Source organism: Eschrichtius robustus, chromosome 11, assembly GCF_028021215.1.
Source record: "Eschrichtius robustus isolate mEscRob2 chromosome 11, mEscRob2.pri, whole genome shotgun sequence".
Taxonomy (NCBI): domain Eukaryota; kingdom Metazoa; phylum Chordata; class Mammalia; order Artiodactyla; family Eschrichtiidae; genus Eschrichtius; species Eschrichtius robustus.
In genome coordinates, this window is record NC_090834.1 from 89,050,416 (window position 1) to 89,067,193 (window position 16,778).

The window sequence follows — 16,778 nt, forward strand, 5'->3', positions numbered from 1 at the left end:
GCCCTGTATGTATTAAAGGTGGTTTATAACAGAATGAAGCTTTGATTTCTTTACTTCTTTGTAGGTTCCTTTGGTTTCATCCACAAGTGAGGGATATACAGCATCTCAACCCTTGTACCAGCCTGCTCATGCTACCGAGCAACGACCACAAAAGGAACCAATTGACCAGATTCAGGCAAGTTGTTTTACCAGGTCATGTAAACTTGGTGAGGCAGTTATACATGAATTGGGTGGAGGTAAATAACTGTTACTGTAGTGTCTCTTCGTTTTGGCCCCAATGCATGCACTGTAGTATTTTTGTTTCATAAAATAGTTGAGCTTGTTAACATACGTATGGGTAGTAGACTTGGCTTAGTTTACCACTAAAGTGTGATTATTCACTTTGTGTTTAGGCAACAATCTCTTTAAATACAGACCAGACTACAGCATCATCATCCCTTCCTGCTGCTTCTCAGCCTCAGGTGTTCCAGGCTGGGACAAGCAAACCTTTACATAGCAGTGGAATCAATGTAAATGCAGCTCCATTCCAATCCATGCAAACGGTAAGCAAATTAATTCAACTAACATTAAGTGCCTGGTGTGTACTATCTTCATGCTAGAGTCTCCACAGAAAGTCTTTATTTAACTTTGTGCTTGAGTCTGCATCTACCCTAACTGTAGGGTATATTTAATTGAACACAAACTCTCATTTTTTTCTGTTCCCAGAGATAAATTTGAGTCTTAAGAGTTATATGCCCACATCTTCTTGTTTTGTAGTTTCACCCTTTTGATTTGATTAACAAAATTTTAAACATGAAAAAAGTAGACTAGTATAACATCTATTATATATATAGATCATTACCTAGATTTAACAGCTGTTTACACTTTGCCATATTTGCTTAATATTTTATTTTACTGAAGTATATATCTCAAAGTAAAGTAATGGACATTATGATACTTCACCCTGGTTCTTCAGTAAGCATCTCTAAATTGCAGAATTTCTAGAAAATAATGATAATGAAAATACTGTGATTGATGGGATACAGCCAAAACAGTGCTCACAGGAAAATTCAGAGTTAAATGCTTAAGATACAATTTTTGATTAAAATATCAATAAAAATAAAATAATTATTTAAAGTTCTTAGATTTAATTTCTGTAAGTGATATTTTATCAGGGGTTTGCATCTTTTAAAAAGATTTCTCATTTATAATAGCATTTCCAAGGCTTCTGATTATATGTCTTTTTAGATTTTTAATCCCCATTTATACTCTGCTTTAAGTGCTGTATGGTATATATGTATTTTCGACATTGAGGTGCATGAACTGAGGGTTGTGTGTGTGTGTGTGTATGAGAGAGAGAGAGAGAGATGTCTGAGACTTCTGTAATGGTCTTTCTTACGTTTCAGGTAAAACCAGAATTGAGATCTGCCATGTTAAAAGTAGGGAAATGATTAGCATAAAGGGAAGAACTAATCATTTACTTTATTTACTTATAGGTGTTCAATATGAATGCCCCAGTTCCTCCTGTTAATGAACCAGAAACTTTAAAACAGCAAAATCAGTACCAGACCAGTTATAACCAGAGCTTTTCCAGTCAGCCTCACCAAGTAGAACAAACAGAGCTTCAGCAAGAACAGCTTCAAACAGGTAGGAAAACCAGTGTCACCTCCTTGGCTACTTGCTTTGCAGTGCAGTTATTGACAGTGTTAGGAGAGTTTGGACTTTTGAGTGGCAGTGTCCAAGAGTTTTTGTTTTGGTAGTAGACCATATGAATTTTTCATTGTTGATCCTGAGTAAAATCAAGCCCATATTTGCTGTATGTGAATTATGTGCAGTTTTTGGAGGCTTTATGCCCATTTTCCCTTGGTTAGTGAGTTTTCATAATATCCTATCCTATTTCATTATGTGATTTTAGTGGAATTAAACTTGCTATTCAAATTGTGACCAACTTTGCTCTTAATTGCTAATTATTTGAAGCCTGCTGGCATGATACCTGGCAGCAAGTTGGTTATACAAAATTAAGCAGTAAAGGAGTTGGTGTGGCTGCATTTGGTGGACTAGGTTGAAACAAGGTCCTTGTTGGCAAGTAAGGTCATAATTTGGCCAGTTGTCATACCTATCACAATAATAATGTGGATAGAGATATTTTAGATTTCTTATATTTGTAAGACATAAATAGCTTTTTAAGGTCTTTGGTTATCTAATTCTTAAGAGATTTAATTGGAATCCCACAACAAGCTAGCAAACCCTATTAAGAATCATAGGAGTTAATACTTTAATTTTACTGGACTGACTGATGTGAGTAACTGGACTGACTGATGTGAGTAACTATCTCTAATTGTCTAATTTCTTGACAGACCTGGGTCAACATTGATTTTTCTTATATATCACTGTAGTATTCAGCATCACTAATCAGGGAGGTTGAATCAACCACAGTCTGACAGAAATTTGGCAGTTATGCTATCTGTGTTTCTGAATGATAAAACTGGACTTCTTGTTCTCAGGCTCCTTTAATTATTCATTGCCATGTACAGGCGTACCTTGAGGATATTGCAGGTTCGGTTCCAGACCACTGCAATAAAGCAAATATCTCAAAGTGAGTCACGCGAAATTTTTGGTTTCCTAGTGCATATAAAAATTCTGTTCACACTATACTATAGCCTATTAAGTGCGCAATAATAGCATTATGTCTAAAAAAACAGTGTACATGACTTAATTAAAAAATACTTTATTGCCAAAAAATGCTAACCATCCTCTGCGACCTCACTGAGTCATAGTAGTAACGTCAAAGATCACTGATTACAGATCACCATAACAAATCTAGTAATGAAACAGTTTGAAATATTGCAAGAAATACCAGAATGTGACCCAGAGACACGAAGTGAGCAAGTGCTGTTGGAAAAATGGTACTAATAAACTTGCTCTACACAAGGTTGCCACAAACCTTCAATTTGTAAAAACAAAACAAAACAAAACAAAAAAAACGCAGTATCTGTGAAGAGCAATAAAAGAGAAGCACACTAAAACAAGGCATGCCTGTATTCATAAGTTGGTTGTGGAGCGGATATATTTGGTGCCTTTAGACATTATGCTAACATGCTTGCTGTTTTACCTTTTTTTCAGATGGTGTAATGAAATTAAAAATTACTATATATCATTTGATTTGGTTAGTTTGGCCCTTTGTGCCAGTTGATTTCAAGCTATCTTGTTCTTATATTCTACTTGACATTACTAATTGACTATGAAGCACTGGACTAGATAACCTTTTGTTACCATTTCAAAATACACATTATTTATGAAACTTTAACTTCATAACATTTACAGATATTTTCAGTAAAAAATCAGATCAGCCCGTATGCTTTGCTCAGACACCTCCACCCTACCACTCTGATCTAGGCAGCCATCAGCTCTTATCTGGAATATTGCAGTTGTCTCCCTTGACGCTTATTTTAGTCCAGTCTTTTCTCCACACAGTAGCCAGAGTGATTATTTTAAAATGTAAATCAGATGTCTCTCTCCTGTTCAGAACCTCCCAGTGACTGCCAATTACATTTAGAAAAGAAATCCAAAGTCTTTACCTTGGTTTATAAGATCCATGATCTGGCCCCTGCCTTGATTCTGTTGTATATCCTATATTTTCTTCCTTATGTGCCCATACCAGCCACAAACACAAATTCTCTCCTTTCTCAGGGCCTTTACACTTTCTTTTCTTTTTGCCTGAACCTTTTCTTCCACTGATGTTTGCATGGCTTGCTTCTTGACTTTTACGTCTATGCTCAGATATCACCTCACAGAGACCTCCCTTCATTGCCTTGTCCAAATGTAATGTGCTCACTTTGGTCACTCATTTATCCTACTTGGTGTTTTCCTTAATCACTTATTACCTGATAGTATAGATGTTTTTACTTGTATGTATATTTTATTTACTTATTATTTCCCATTATTGAAACTTCATTATGGGCAAAGATTATGTGTTGGCAGCTAACTCATCCCTTGTGTCTAGGACCAGGCCTGGCAGGTTGAGGGCATTCTGATATTTGTTGAACAAGGCAGTGTATCCCATCATTCCAGAAGTTTTGTTTTAATCTGAATTAGTATCTAGTCAGGAACAACATGAAAAAAGGATCTGGCAAGGATCTTTGGCTATTTTTTATGGACTAGTGTTTATGCTTTACACGCACTCAAATAGGAATTCTGGTATTTTTAAATAAAGATCACCCCTTAATTGTTCTACTTTGAGTTTCTTGCAGTGAGATTTGACCAAAAAGCATAATAAAATTCTTATTGATAAAAAGTGAGTCGAAAATTCAGTTCTTCTACTTTTTACTTGCATATGAATGAATCTTTTTATTTTTTATTTTTATTTTTAAAAAATTTTTATTATTTTTTGGCCATGGCACATGGCATGTGGAATCTTAGTTCCCCCACCAGGGATTGAATCCGTGCCCCCTGCAGTGAAAAGTGCGGAGTCCTAACCACTGGACCACCAGGGAGTTCCCTGAATGAATCTTTTTAGATAGAAAATGTTACTGGTACTTGTGATATCTGCTTATAAATTTAAATTTTGGGAATATAGTAAAAGGTAATTTATGTAGAAAGAGCACACTGTGAATAGTGTATCTGGTCCATTACATAGTTCAAAAAGGAGCCATGACCCCTTCTGTTCCTAGGCATTCTCTAGCTTTTTCATTGCAAAATATCATTCTAAGAACTAATAAATGTGGGTTTCTTGAGGTTATAAAATAGCTCAGCTAAATATTTTCAAGACTCACATCACCTTTTCTCTCTGCCCAAACACGGGAGATCTGGGCTGACTAGAGGCTGCTGACTGTTTTTGTTCATGGGGTGTGGGCCTTCCTTTGGTCTGTACCTTCCTCACCTCCCAAAGATACTGTTAGCACTGTTTTTTCTTCCCTGTAAATTATGAACATTGGGGTAATACCTGAAATGTACCTTGGTATTTCATTTTTGAAGGTTTCTAGATTTTAGACTTCTCCCCATTGTGGAAGGAGGAGGGGTATAAGGTAGTGTGGACCTTCTAGAACCTTCCCTTCACTCCAGGGGGTTGAGTGCCAGTGTGAGTACCATTTAACTCTCTTCTAAATTGGCTGCACTTTAAAAGTACTTGAAATGTACTCAAGTATTAGGGCGGGGTGTAAGTTGAAGGCCTCTGCTGATTTATCTTTGTAATTGAGTATTCTAGCATATAGCTGCTTAGCTATGGGAGAGTATGTTTTTGTATGTTTTAATAAGTATCAAGGAAAATTTAAAAGAATAAGAAAACTACCAGTAGGAGCTTTATAATGAAATAATTAAATGGTACAAGATGGTAAGTGTTTCAGTACGTAAGATCTTTTGACTGTTGCGGGTCTCTTGTGCTATAAGCAGATGCCTCTCAGAAGATGTTTAATAATATAGCCTTTCAAGTCATTTGGAAGGATAGAATCGTGTGCTCTCACACAATGTGCGCTTTCAAAGGTTTGGAATTTGTTGGAGAATTTTATTGCCTTTAGTGTAATACAGGAGAAGGACAGGGACTTCATTAATGTGTAGTTTTCCCTATTAATATGAAAATTTAAAGACAGAATTAAACTTTGAGGAAACTGTGTAAGACATTTCTTAAACCAGAAAGCATGTAGGAAATCAGACAAATTGTAATGAGCTGTGTGTGTGTGTGTATATACATATGTATGTATGTATGTTTTTCTTTTATAGTGGTTGGCACTTACCATGGTTCCCAGGACCAGACCCATCAAGTGACTGGTAACCACCAGCAGCCTCCCCAGCAGAACACTGGATTTCCACGTAGCAGTCAGCCCTATTACAACAGTCGTGGTGTGTCTCGTGGAGGCTCCCGTGGTGCTAGAGGCTTGATGAATGGATACAGGGGACCTGCTAATGGATTCAGAGGTAAAAACAAAAACAAAAAGACCCCAGAAAGCAAGTTCATGTTCTTTTCTGACTTGCATAATATATAGAAATATGTCATATGATTTTTAGGAAAAATATGTATCTCTCTGCATTAGCTTCTTATGTACAACATAAACATTTTTAGTATGTGTTGATACCGTCATTTAAATTGGCAAAATTGGGACTCAGTTTTTTTGTATGTATTAAACCCATGTCTACCACTGTCCTGTAGGGGATATTGCTTTCTATAAATTGTCAGACCTTATGGAGATTCTTTGTTATTTTTTTGTGTGTATGTGCATGGATGGGTGAAAATTTCATCTTCTAAGGCAGTTAATGTATAAACAGATTGGATCAGGATAAGAAATTAGTTTGAATAACTAGCATAGCTTACAATTTTTCAGTTTTTCCCTTGGTCAGTAATGAGAAAGTAAAAATTCCCTTTGAAGATAAGAAAGTTGTTTTTTATTCTTGTCCTAAATTTTAGGAGGATATGATGGTTACCGCGCTTCATTCTCTAACACTCCAAACAGTGGATATACACAGTCTCAGTTCAGTGCTCCCCGGGACTACTCTGGCTATCAGCGGGTAGGTAAAATTGTTATAAAATACAAACCTGACCTAAATACCCCGATGAAAGGGACTAATGTAGTTGCTTGATGCACTTGAGCAGCTAAGTAATTTGGGGCTAATTTTGTACCTTGTACAAGATACTTCCTTGTGGAGAATGTGATGACTTTTGCTTTTCTTAGCACTCAATATAGGTATTCATTTAATAGAGGCTGGTAAAAACAGTGATTTTTAAGAGCTGAGAAATATATCTCATTGATCTTGAGAATAGAAGTACGATTAAAGAATAACTTGTAGTAATGCTATATTTAAATGTCTAAAAGAATAAGAATTCTGTATTCTATAAGTGTTAGACTGTAAGAATAGAGATAGATGGGTAAGCATTAGAAAACTGCCTTTTCTTCAGTACTAACTAGCTTGTCTTTTAGGATGGATATCAGCAGAATTTCAAGCGAGGCTCTGGGCAGAGTGGACCACGGGGAGCCCCACGAGGTAATATTTTGTGGTGGTGATCCTAGCTCCTAAGTGGAGCTTCTGTTCTGGCCTTGGAAGAGCTGTTCATAGTCTGCATGTAGGTTACATGTTAGGAATACATTTATCATTTCCAGACTTGTTGCTAGGGATTAAATGAAATGCTCTGTTTCTAAAACTTATCTTGAACCCAAATTTAATTTTTTGAATGACTTTCCCTGTTACTATATAAACTGTCTTGAAAACTAGAACATTTCTCCTCCTCAGAAAAAGTGTTTTTCCAACTGCAAATTATTTTTCAGGTCCTAAAACCTGCTAAATGTTTTTAGGAAGTACTTACCAAAACATTTTTGTAAGACATTTTTGGAATGAGATTAAACATTTATATAAATTTATTATTCCTCTTTCATTTTTGAAACATGCATATTATATTTTAGGGCCAGAAACCCTTTAATGGCCGGATAAGCCATAGTTACATTTAGGGAACCATTTAGAAGTAATAGAACTAATTGAAATTTCAATGCCTTTTGGACCATTATTAGTGATATAAATGTCAAATTATTTCTGACTTTGAAACAAAACCTCCAAAATCCTAACTAACTAACAGAACTATACTTAAAAATTATAGGTTTTGAGAGGTTTTGGTTTTTGTCTTTTACCATAGGAAAACTACTTACTATTTGGGTAGGAAGTCAATCTAACAATTAGAGGTATCGTTTCATATGATCTGAAGTTCTAAATGGTTCTCTGATTGGAGGGAAGTAAAATTGAATAGATTTCCTCTAGATATTGGCCATAACATGTATAAAGTGTATGTTAAGGAGGAATTACAAAGTACTTTGATTTCAATGCTAGTAGCAACTGGCCAGCAAAAAAGGTGCATTTTTTTTTTTTAAATTATGGATCATTTGAGAATTACTGACTTGAAGTATCAAAGGATATTTGCATGTGAATGTGGGTTATGTTCTTCTTTCTCACCTTGTAGCATATTCTATGAAAGTTGAGTTGACTGGTAGCTAAAAATCTGTTTTAACAGCATGTAAAAAGTTACTTTATCTGTTACAAGTCAATATACAATTTTGAATGTTATGTAGTTTCTTTTTAACAGTTTAGGTAATAAGGTCTGTTTTTCATTCTGGTGCTTTTATTAATTTTGATAGTATGATGTTACTTACTTACTGAAATGTAAGCTAGAGTGTACACTAGAATGTAAGCTCCATGAGAGCAGGTACCTTGTCTGTCTTCACTGCTGTATCTATTTCCAACGCCTGATGACAGTGCCTGGCACATAGTAGGCACTCAATAAATACTTGTTGAATGAATGAATGAATGAGTACTGGTGGAATACTCCATTAGCTCTACTCTTCTTTTAGCTAGAGAACATGAGCAAATTTACGCATGACAACTTCCAGGACAGGTGAAACTTGAACACTGAAGAATTGACCTCTTAAACCTAATAATGTGGTGACAAGCTGCCCACATGCTTCTTGACTTCAGATGAAAATCTGCTTGAAGGCAAAATAAATAATATTTGAAAGAAAAACCAAATGCCATTTTTGTCTTCTAGGTCGTGGAGGGCCCCCAAGACCCAACAGAGGGATGCCGCAAATGAACACTCAGCAAGTGAATTAATCTGATTCACAGGATTATGTTTAATCGCCAAAAACACACTGGCCAGTGTACCATAATATGTAACCAGAAGAGTTATTATCTATTTGTTCTCCCTTTCAGGAAACTTATTGTAAAGGGACTGTTTTCATCCCATAAAGACAGGACTACAATTGTCAGCTTTATATTACCTGGATATGGAAGGAAACAATTTTTACTCTGCATGTTCTGTCCTAAACGTCATCTTGAGTCTTGCACATGATACTCAGATTCCTCACCCTTGCTTAGGAGTAAAACATCATATACTTTAACGGGGTGGTATCTCCATAGTTATTTTAAGTGGCTTGGAAAAAGCAAGATTGACTTGACTTTGGATAAAATCTACAAATCAGCCCTATTATTCAGTGGTAATTGACAAAACTAAAATATTTCCCTTGAAAGGAAGATGGAAGGAGTGGAGTGTGGTTTGGCATTAACAACTGCATTTCACAGCTTTTCCAGTTAAATTGGAGCACTGAACATTTAGATGCATACCAAATTATGCATGGGTCCTTAATCACACATATAAGGCTGGCTACCAGCCTTAGGGTTTGACACAGCACTGTTCATTCTCTGGCCAGACGACTGTGGTTAAAAACACATGTAAATTGCTTTTTAACAGCTGATACTGTATAAGACAAAGCCAAAATGCAAAATTAGGCTTTGATTGGCACTTTTTGAAAAATATGCAACAAATAAGGGATATAATCTGGATGGCCGCTTCTGTACTTAATGTGAAATATTTAGATACCTTTCTGAACACTTAACAGTTTCTTTGACAATGACTTTTGTAAGGATTGGTACTATATATCATTCCTTATGATGTACATTGTCTCACTAATCCTTGGATCTTGCTGTATTGTCACCTAAATTGGTACAGGTACTGATGAAAATCTCTAATGGATAATCATAACAACCTTGGTCACATGTTTTTCCTGCAGCCTGAAAGTTTTTAAAAGAAAAAGATATCAAATGCCTGCTGCTACCACCCTTTTAAATTGCTATCTTTTGAAAAGCACCAGTATGTGTTTTAGATTGATATCCCTATTTTAGGGAAATGACAGTCAGTAGTTTCAGTTCTGATGGTATAAGCAAACAAATAAAACATGTTTGTAAAAGTTGTATCTTGAAACACTGGTGTTCAACAGCTAGCAGCTTATGTGGTTCACCCCATGCAGTTAGTGTTCCAAATTTTATGGTTATCTCCAGCAGCTATTTCTATAGTACTTGCACTTATCTTTTGTCTAACCCTAATTGAATTATCCATTTCTCATGGAGGTATTTGTATTCAAAGTGGTGATTCCTTCCCATAGATGTATAGGGAGAGTCCCAAGTTTGATGAAGAGGACAGTTTAGTAATTCATGTACTATGTTGAAATTTGTGCTAGCAGTTGGAGCACTAGTTCTGTGTGCCTATGAACTTAATGCTGCTTGTTGTATCCCACTTGGACTTCATGGAGAATTAATCCCACCTATTAAGCAAAGGCTACTAAGTTAATGGTATTTTCTGTGCAGAAATTGAATTTAGTTTTCAGCCTTTAGCCAAGGAATTTTTCCAGTAGGTGCTCAGCTACTTTTAAAAAAAGAAAAACAAAAAACCCCACAAAACCATTCTCAAACGTTCATCATTAGACAACTGGAGTTTTTGCTGGTTTTGTAACCTACTAAAATGGTTAGGCTATTGAACATTCCACATTCAGAAGATTTGTAGGGTGGTGGGGAAGCGGGGGGGAATCTTCAATGTTTATTTTAAAATAAAAGAAGTTCTTTTCTCATGTGTGGTTGTGGTACATCATATTGGAAGGGTTATCTGTTTACTTTTACAAATAAGTATTTCTTCTGCTAGCACCTCCCCTTGTGTGCTTTAAATGACGTCTGCCTGGGATGTACCACAACCATATGTTTGCTGTATTTTAGGGGGATAGATAAAATATTCGTGATTTACTGGGTAATCCCTATAGATGATGTATGCTTACAATCCTTCTATATATAAAACTAAATTTGCTATCTGTGTAGAAAATAATTTCATGAAATTTAAAATCAAAATTGAAGTAAGCAAGTTATTTATACAGTGATCTCTATGAATCAGTTCAGAGATGGGATGGAGGAGAAATGCTTTCTAGGTTTCAAACGTCTATGCATTAGTGCAGATGCTGTGAATATGTAAAGGTGTTAGTAGTTTGATTATTTCTATGTATGTTTTTAAAAGAATCGTTTGTTCCTTTTGAGATACTATGCTTTTTTTTCTTTTTTTTTTTTGGCATTCTACCATTGTAGTCTAAAGCTTTTATGCCTCAATTCAGACTGTATTTTTTAAAGCAGTGCCTCATTATGGGGCAGAGAACTTTTTAAAAAGTCCCATTAAGATCTGAGTCTTGGTACTAGGTGTTCTGTATAATATGTGAATACTTGTCCTACCTGCAGAAGGCCTTGTTTGGGCAAATGCATATTCTAGCAGAGCTGAAAGAAAATGATTGCCACACGTGGCATTGTAGCTTCTTGGTATAGCAAGACTCCATATATAAAGTACTTTCAAGTAAATGCACAGTATCAGTCATCTCATGTGGACAATGAGACTTCTATTTTAAAGCTTTACGGTAGAGTGTCATTGATTACCTTCGTTAGGGCATTTTTTTTTCATATCCTAATATCCCTAAAGAATATGAAAGTTTTTCTGATCATCGTATCTTGATATTAAAACGAAATCCGTTAAATATTTTTAATCAGTTAGCTTCTGCAGTTCTTTTGTCTCCTATGTATATGACTCTGTTATGTGGGAGACTTCACTTAGAGACATGAGAATGTGTGTTTATTCTCAGAAGGCTAATGAACTGAGATGCTCTTGTCAACAAGCAGTTCATAAAATGTAGAAGGTAGTTGAGTAGTCAGCCTCCTAAGTGTCTTAGGAAATTTGTATTGTTCATTATATTTTCAGTAATATATCTTATTAGGGGAAATGGGATACAGGTAAGCACAGAGTTAAAACCCTTCATTTCATCTTTAAGCTTCTGAATCCCCATCCCACTTGAGTTCTTATTAAGAACTCTGAAGTTTTACTGACTATAAGTTATACCAAAAGAATCAGTATTGCCCTTGAGCTTATCCCTTCTAAAGAGTTAATGGGGAGGGAGACCCCTCAGGAATATGAAAGTAATTTGTTAAGCCTCATCTCTATACCCTTTCCCATTTTGAATTCTACAAAACTACTGGTAAAGACTAGTGAATGTTTTAAATTACATTAGATTAAATTATATTAAAACCTGATACCTTATTGTCCTTGAGTGAAGTTTGCTTTAGTTGTTTATACCACCAAGCAAAGCTCTAAGTGAAGAAGTGCTACTTGTGAGAGGAGAGGAAAAAATTTAAATCTCTGGTAGCCTTGCCTTACTTGTTAGACTACTACATTCTTCTCAATTGGGATTTCAGTACCTTACTTTAACAGCTGTTCTGAAGCCTAATCCAGTCCCATGCAGAAGACTGGCTCCTTAAGTTTGTAAGTAGTGAAAGACCACCTGATTTAGTAAAGACGATTTTTAGTGTTGTGTTCTTAACTTGTAATACTGGTTTTCTTTAAGTATGGTGTTTTTATTAGGGAGCCACTGTATTAAGTCAGTAAACTAACGCTTCATTCAGCAAATTTGGGTACTCTTTGCCAGGCCACCATTCCAAGCACTAAGCATTCAGTGGTGACAAAATCACTGTGGTTCCTGCTTTCATTGAACAGTCTAATCAAAGATACTGATGTGATGACACTGAAGTATAGCAAAAGCCATGATGGAACAACATGGTTGATGATAGATATTAAGGCCATGATAGGATAAGACCCAGTTAAAATGATCAGGGAAGACTTTTGAGAGGAATAATTAAGACTTGAAGGATGAGGAGCAGTAAACTAGTAAAGAAGGGGAGAGAACTGCGTGTGCCAAGTCCAGTCTCCAGTGACTGAGAAAGGCTCTCTGGCTCAAGTGAAAAGAGTACAGATTTAGTAGAGCTAGAAAGAGGCTGAAGCAACAGTAAGGGCTACTAAGAATAGCTTTGTAAGTTCTATTCCATGTTAAGTTTTGTCTCTAAAAGTTGGAAACAAGATTTCTAAGCTGTGTGTATAGGGGGTGGGGTTGGGGGGGAGGATGGTGGGTCACCTAATAAAATTGCCATTTAAGAACACTCAGTGCATGGAATTCCACTGTGGTCCAGTGGTTAGGACTCTGCGCTTTCACTGCTGTGGGCCCGGGTTCAGTCCCTGGTTGGGGAACTAAGATCTTGCAAGCCTCGTGGAGCAGCAAAAACAAAGCAACAAGACAAAACAAAACCCCCAAAACAGTGCAGTGTTGAGAACAAAATATATGGTGCAAGAGATGGCTATTGGAGTAGCCCATGTAAGAAACGATTACAACATAAAGTGGAGGGTGGTAGTAAATGGGATTCTACATATTTCCTATCTAACTGGCCACTGCTCAGTATCCTTTGCTGAGTTCTCCAGGCCTTGGTTACAGACTTCATCCCTAGCTAACATTCTTCCCTAGGTGATCTTATCCAATCCCACGACTTTGACTACAATCAGCATTTTAGTCACTCATAAGTATTTCTAGGTCCCAAACTCCCCAAAACAAACTCCTACTTAATATCTTGCTTTCAATGTCATGAGTATTGGAAATTGATTTCTTGATGAACCTACATCCAGTTGCTCATATCTTTGATTTCCTTTCATACTTTGTATCTATAGTCCTTCAGCAAATCTACATGTGGTTCTACCTTGAAAATATATCCTGAGTCAACTAGCACTTGTGACCACCACATCAGAACAGGTAGCTACAGTGGCTTATAACGGTTCTCTGTGTTTCTACTCTTGCTCTCCTGTAGTATAGTTTTTTGCATAGCAGCCAGATTGAGCCTTTTAAGAGGGCAAATCAGATTTTGTCACTTCCCTGTTACTCAGACCCCAGTGGTTTCCCATCACACGTAGAATTCAAATCTGTGGCCCACATGCCCTTCAATTATCTGGTCTAGTTTCCTACCATTTTTCCCTTTGCTCACTGTACTCTGGCCACACTGGCTGCTTTGCTGAGACTTTTACCATCTTGGAGTCTTCATGTGTTACACTTAACTAATGGGAAAGCTTTTCACTCCACTGTTCTTAAGGCTCATTCTTCCTAAATTCAGGTCTTAACTCCAAGTCACCACTTCAGAGTCCTTCCAAGTCCACGTCTAAAGCAGTGCCTTATTTTTTACTCACTGGATACTTTTTTCTTAACACTTTTCTTACCTAGACTGTAAGTTTCACAGGAGATAGGACTGTTTTGGTCACTTTATCTCTTGTGTCTAGCATATTGACATTTTTGTTGAGGGAATTATAAAAAAATACGATGGGTGGTGCTGCTGATTACATTAGATTTGGAGGTAGAGAATTACATTCTGCTTTGAGTAAGGAGTTTAAGGAAGAAAGGCAAATGAATTCGGCTTCAACTTTCTGATTGAGGCATTGAGAAATGTTAAGCAAGCAGTTGGATTTGTTAAATTCAACGATCTGGCCCAAAAAACCGTAACTACATAGGTGGCTCTTCAACCGCTTGACCGAGTTCGTCCGAGACTGGGGTGGGGGAGAGGAAGTAACTAAACGAAAGCAGAGCCCCAAAGCTGGTTTTCAGAAGAACGCCAGCATTTGACAGCCAGATACAGGCCTAAAGGGAGCCTGCCAAAGTACAGGAGCAGCAATAGTGGGTAGAAAATCTACGGAATGCCAGAGAGGTCTACAAGGTCATTACTGAGGATGGGGAGGGTCAAGTGAGCTGAATGAGACAGGTCTGCTGATCGAGTTTCCCCATCTTATCACATTAAAATAGTTATTTTAAGTAAGAGGAGTGTCAAAATTACGCAAGATCCCCGGAGCCAGTCATCTCGCATAACCAGGCTAACACTGAAAACCCCAGACCACTTACCGTGTGCTGCCCCGGACCTGTCTGGGCACCCGAGCTAGCCCCAGCGCACTGACAGGCCCTGCGGGTGCGGGCATCTGCTTATTCTGCCCTCCGTAGTCACGGTCTCTTAATTTTGATACGAAGAGGCAACTTAGAACGGGCACCACAGCTACGGCGGGCAGAGACTAAACCGCGCAGCCGCAGTTGCTGCAGCTCCGCCTCCCGGGCCCATGACGTCATCACGCAGGGACAGGGGTGAAAAAGGTCCCCTCTCACTCGCCGTCGCCGCTCCGTTAGTTCGCCAGCGCACGCACCGTCTACCAGCGCCTGAGCTGGACGCGCGTCGCCGAGGGAGGCAAATTGTGAGAGTCGGCGACCAGGCATCCGCTAGGGGCAGCCCGTTGCGCCCGCTTCTCCCGCAGAAGTTCGGTGCCCCCCACGTGCTTCCCCTTCGCTGCTGGCTGGAGTCCGCCCGGCTCGGGGCGCAGGTACCCATCACGGGATGGCTGGGGATGGGTGCCGAGGTCGGTGTCTGTGTCCTTCTTGGGCCCGGAGGAGACTGGCCCCAGGACGAAGGCTCTGCATCCGTGCTGATGCCCGGCCCATGCCGACTGCCGCCCCACCCGGGCGCTCCTAGATAACAGGACCCTCTTCCCCAGTAGGCGGCCACTCTCGGGAGCGCTTCTCGAGAGCTCTTGGCGGGTTGCGTGGCTTGATCTCCATCCTCTAGGGGCTCTGGGGGTGGGGTGGGGTGAGTGGGTGGGTGACAACACGTTTGCTTTCCGCGGAGCTTGCCCACAGTTCCTGATTGCAGCACCTGGCACTGAACTGAGGCAGTCTGATTTCATCTAGATCCTCCCACGCTCTTAGCTACTTCACTCTGCTCATTCGTTTATACTCCGTATTCAGCAGGCACATTCAGGACTTTGTTTTGTTTGCCAGTGCACCTGGAATGGTGCCTGGCACATAGATGCTATGTATATTTGTTAGACTAATAGATGAATGAAAAATAATCATCTTTCTCTTCCTTCAAGGCCCTCCTCATCCATTAAGCCTTCCACGGCAACTCCAGCCCACAGTAATCTCAGACTTTCATCAGACCACTGTAGCAATTAGTTTTACATCTAATTTATCTGTCTTTAGACAGATTGTCCCTCATTTCTTTCTCTTAAATATTTTCTTTAAGGAAAATGAAAGCTCCTCGAAGTCAAGGCTTTATCTGGTACTACTTCTGGGGCTCCCACAGTAACTAGAACAAAAAGCAATAATTAGTTGTTGATTGGTTGTGGGGTCTTTGTGTGGCCCGCAACTCAGCTGACAAGCTGGTCAGGTTGGTGAACTGGAAAGGGTTCAGGCTTTGGAATCAAGGGAGGCCTGAATGTGAATCCTGTCTCCGTCACTTTTCTTCCTTGGGGTACTTGAGTATTTATACTTGGTCCTTTCTTTATAAAATAGGAGCCATTGATTATGACATAGTGTTTTTTTTTTTTAAACATCTTTATTGGAGTATAATTGCTTTACAATGTTGTGTTAGTTTCTGCTTTATAACAAAGTGAATCAATCAGTTATACATATACATATGTTCCCATGATGACATAGTGTTTTACAGTTAAGATCGAACTGCTAAAATCCATGTTTGGATTGAGAGGTTAGAAAGACAATTAAGGCAGGGTTAAGGTTCAGTTAATGAGCTTTAGGTGTAGAATGCAGCAAGCACTGAAGTTTCTAAGTAACACGTTATTTTTCCTTTTACATTGTAGAAGCATAATTGATATTTTTGATGTTTCTTTCGTGTATTTATTATAATGATACAATGTTCTATCATATGTAATCATAATAACTTTTGAAATCTCTCTGTACAGGCTTCAGTATAGTTTTCCCTCCTTTGAGGAAACAGATGGCCACATTCCATCATAGTAATAGTCAATTGATTACTGACTTTGTTAGTAATATATGTGAATTAAAAAAAAAAAACACAAAACTCCAAAAAAACAAAAGAACAAAATAAGAATCATCTGTTATCTCACCATCCATAAATAACTACTTTACATTTTGGTGTTTTCTTCCAATCTTTTTTTTTCTATATACATATTATGTACATGCATATCCTGCCATGTTATCCTCTAATAAGCATCTGTATCCATATCCTTAGATAATATTTGAAAATGATTTTGAACAAATTTTTTTGAAAACCGCTTTATTTTCCCATAGATATATCATACATTTTAATCATTCTTTTTTTGAACATTGTTTCCTATTTTTGAAAAACTCCTCTATAAGGGTGTG

At 37.9% G+C, this 16,778-nt stretch overlaps 2 protein-coding genes across 2 annotated transcripts in view; both read left to right on the top strand.

The window, feature by feature from the left end:
- CAPRIN1 (cell cycle associated protein 1) overlaps nt 1-10,352 on the top strand; it is a 35,329-nt gene extending 24,977 nt beyond the window's left edge. The window contains exons 13-19 of the mRNA XM_068556340.1: nt 65-175; nt 393-542; nt 1,476-1,626; nt 5,695-5,889; nt 6,377-6,477; nt 6,888-6,951; nt 8,498-10,352. Of these exons, the coding sequence (XP_068412441.1) occupies nt 65-175; nt 393-542; nt 1,476-1,626; nt 5,695-5,889; nt 6,377-6,477; nt 6,888-6,951; nt 8,498-8,562 (837 nt within the window). The 3' untranslated portion in view covers nt 8,563-10,352. The remainder of the gene's footprint in view (nt 1-64; nt 176-392; nt 543-1,475; nt 1,627-5,694; nt 5,890-6,376; nt 6,478-6,887; nt 6,952-8,497) is intronic.
- A 4,414-nt stretch (nt 10,353-14,766) lies between these two features.
- NAT10 (N-acetyltransferase 10) overlaps nt 14,767-16,778 on the top strand; it is a 39,821-nt gene continuing 37,809 nt past the window's right edge. Inside the window, exon 1 of the mRNA XM_068556475.1 lies at nt 14,767-14,980. The gene's annotated coding sequence lies outside the window, so the exon portion shown is untranslated. The remainder of the gene's footprint in view (nt 14,981-16,778) is intronic.